Here is a 2,047-nt window from a genome sequence, read left to right on the forward strand (position 1 = left end):
CTACATGACTACTTTGCATTGGCAACTTGTCTTCAGATCCCTTGCTTCAGTGTTTCCCGTATACGGCCTCAAATTCTCTAGACTTACTGGCAGCTATTCGTAGTACTGAGTCAGGAAGCCCTGAAATGATTACCAGTCAAGTGACATTCATCATAGCAGATGCTAAAATTTTGCAATTCAGTCGATTCTCTATAAACAAAGATGTAGATAAATACAACAAAATACATCTACATCTTTTTGTCTTAAAGGTTCTTAATAACAGAAGGTATTGATTAATGCAGATTTCAATAATCTGAGAATATGAACTAAATTCAAGGAAAAATCAACACTAAAATAGCAATGAGCCCTGCATTTTACAAATTTTCACTAAACAAATTGGCAGATAAGACTTCAAACTGATGCTGTACAACTCAAAATATCTCATTCACTCTCTCTGCACCTAATATAATTTGCCAATTATAAATGCTATAAACTTCAGTTTAAAAAATATATTATCCAACAGAAAGCAGACACACCTTGGAATTGTTCCTATAGTCCACAGCTAAACGGTGGTAGTGTGTTGAAAACATCCCTCGGCATTGCACCTAATATAACTCATATTTCAAATTAACTCATATTTCAAATTACAGCAAAAGGGTCAACAAAGAACTTAATTTGGAAGGTTTCAGAAAGATGAGTGAAATTTCTGCTTGGACTGATGGAAAAAGTTGTACCAACTTACAAAATGGAGGACCTAATGCACATGTTTAAGGAACTGCTACAAAGATTTGATCGTCAGTCAACTAAGTCCGTCCATGCCAAAGCCCATAATTCAAATATCAGTTAAAAGAAATGAAACAAATGACACTCACACTTCTCCAATATCAGATTGACAAGTAGATCAGACAACTAGAAGAACAATAAATAATTGAAATGGCCAAAGAATCCTACTTTCAGTACCCACTGCCATTTTATTGGGCTTGAATTGGTAACACAAACACACACAATCAAGAAATTAAATGTAGATGAAATCTAACCTTGAATAACATTGTTATCTTGGTCAATTTTTTCCAATGCAGGAATGCAAAATGCTGCAGTTTTCCCAGTTCCATTTTTGGCTCTAGCAAGAATATCACTTCCAGTTAAAGCAATGAGAATACTCTCTTCCTGAATAGTAGATGGTCTTTCAAAGCCCTTCTCATATATTCCCATAAGAAGTTCACGTTTCAGAAAGTAGTCTTCAAATTCATTTCATTTGGTAGCAGTCACATGCTGGCACAAATTTAATAGGCAGATCAGGGATTTAAATTGCGGTCGCGGTCGCGTTTTCGGTCGCATTGCGTTTATCGCGGTTGCGGACATAACGGATGCTATTGCGGTCATTGCAGGTATCGCGGTCATGAATTTTACATTACTTATTGTGTATTGCGGGTATAGCGGGTTTCGGCAGTAGCGGTTTCGGACGGTGCCGCTACCGCTATATAACGGCCGCTATTTCGGTAACGGACCGCTATTTAAATCCCTGAGGCAGATCAGTACATAAGCGTCAAAATTAAAATTTTAAAAAATATCCAAATACCAACAAAAGCACTGCCATGCCCTGTGTGAAATTTATATCAGAGAAACAAGATGGAGTGCTATCGAGGATAAAGAAATGCAATTGCAAGCCTAAAAATGGCCCTTTGTTCAGAAGGCCTCAACATCAAGGAACTAGTATCAGTGTCCTTAAGTTATAATCTTTGGAAACTGTCCATTCAAAATCATATACCCAATAGGAAATTAATGAGTAATTCACCTGCATTGCCTAAATAACATAAGCCAGAAATTTTTCCTTCGAGAATTTTCATAGTTTAACGAAGGTATGGCAATTATATATAGCGAAATAAACAAAACCAATGCTACAATTTCTTTAACCTTAACTGGTAAAAGCAGAAACTTCAAGGAATTTTTAAAACGATAGGTAAGCTATGCAATATTATTAAAAAGGTTGTATTAACTTCAATATCTACTCGATTAATATCATTAACAAAAATACCTCCGTTTTGTAGCGTGTATCTGATGGTGGCAT

The 2,047-nt window shown here is 36.0% G+C and overlaps 1 protein-coding gene across 1 annotated transcript; it reads right to left on the reverse strand.

Moving 5' to 3' along the window:
• Window positions 1-301: 301 nt before the first annotated feature.
• On the reverse strand, window positions 302-1,244 carry LOC121203014 (DEAD-box ATP-dependent RNA helicase 8-like). Its single transcript, XM_016823925.2, has 2 exons — window positions 1,017-1,244; window positions 302-584 (listed from the first exon to the last, which is right to left on the reverse strand). The coding sequence occupies exons 1-2, from the start codon at window positions 1,189-1,191 to the stop codon at window positions 529-531; spliced, it is 231 nt and encodes a 76-aa protein (XP_016679414.1). The 5' UTR covers window positions 1,192-1,244; the 3' UTR covers window positions 302-528.
• Window positions 1,245-2,047: the final 803 nt, after the last annotated feature.

This window comes from Gossypium hirsutum, chromosome D04, assembly GCF_007990345.1.
Source record: "Gossypium hirsutum isolate 1008001.06 chromosome D04, Gossypium_hirsutum_v2.1, whole genome shotgun sequence".
Taxonomy (NCBI): Eukaryota; Viridiplantae; Streptophyta; class Magnoliopsida; order Malvales; family Malvaceae; genus Gossypium; species Gossypium hirsutum.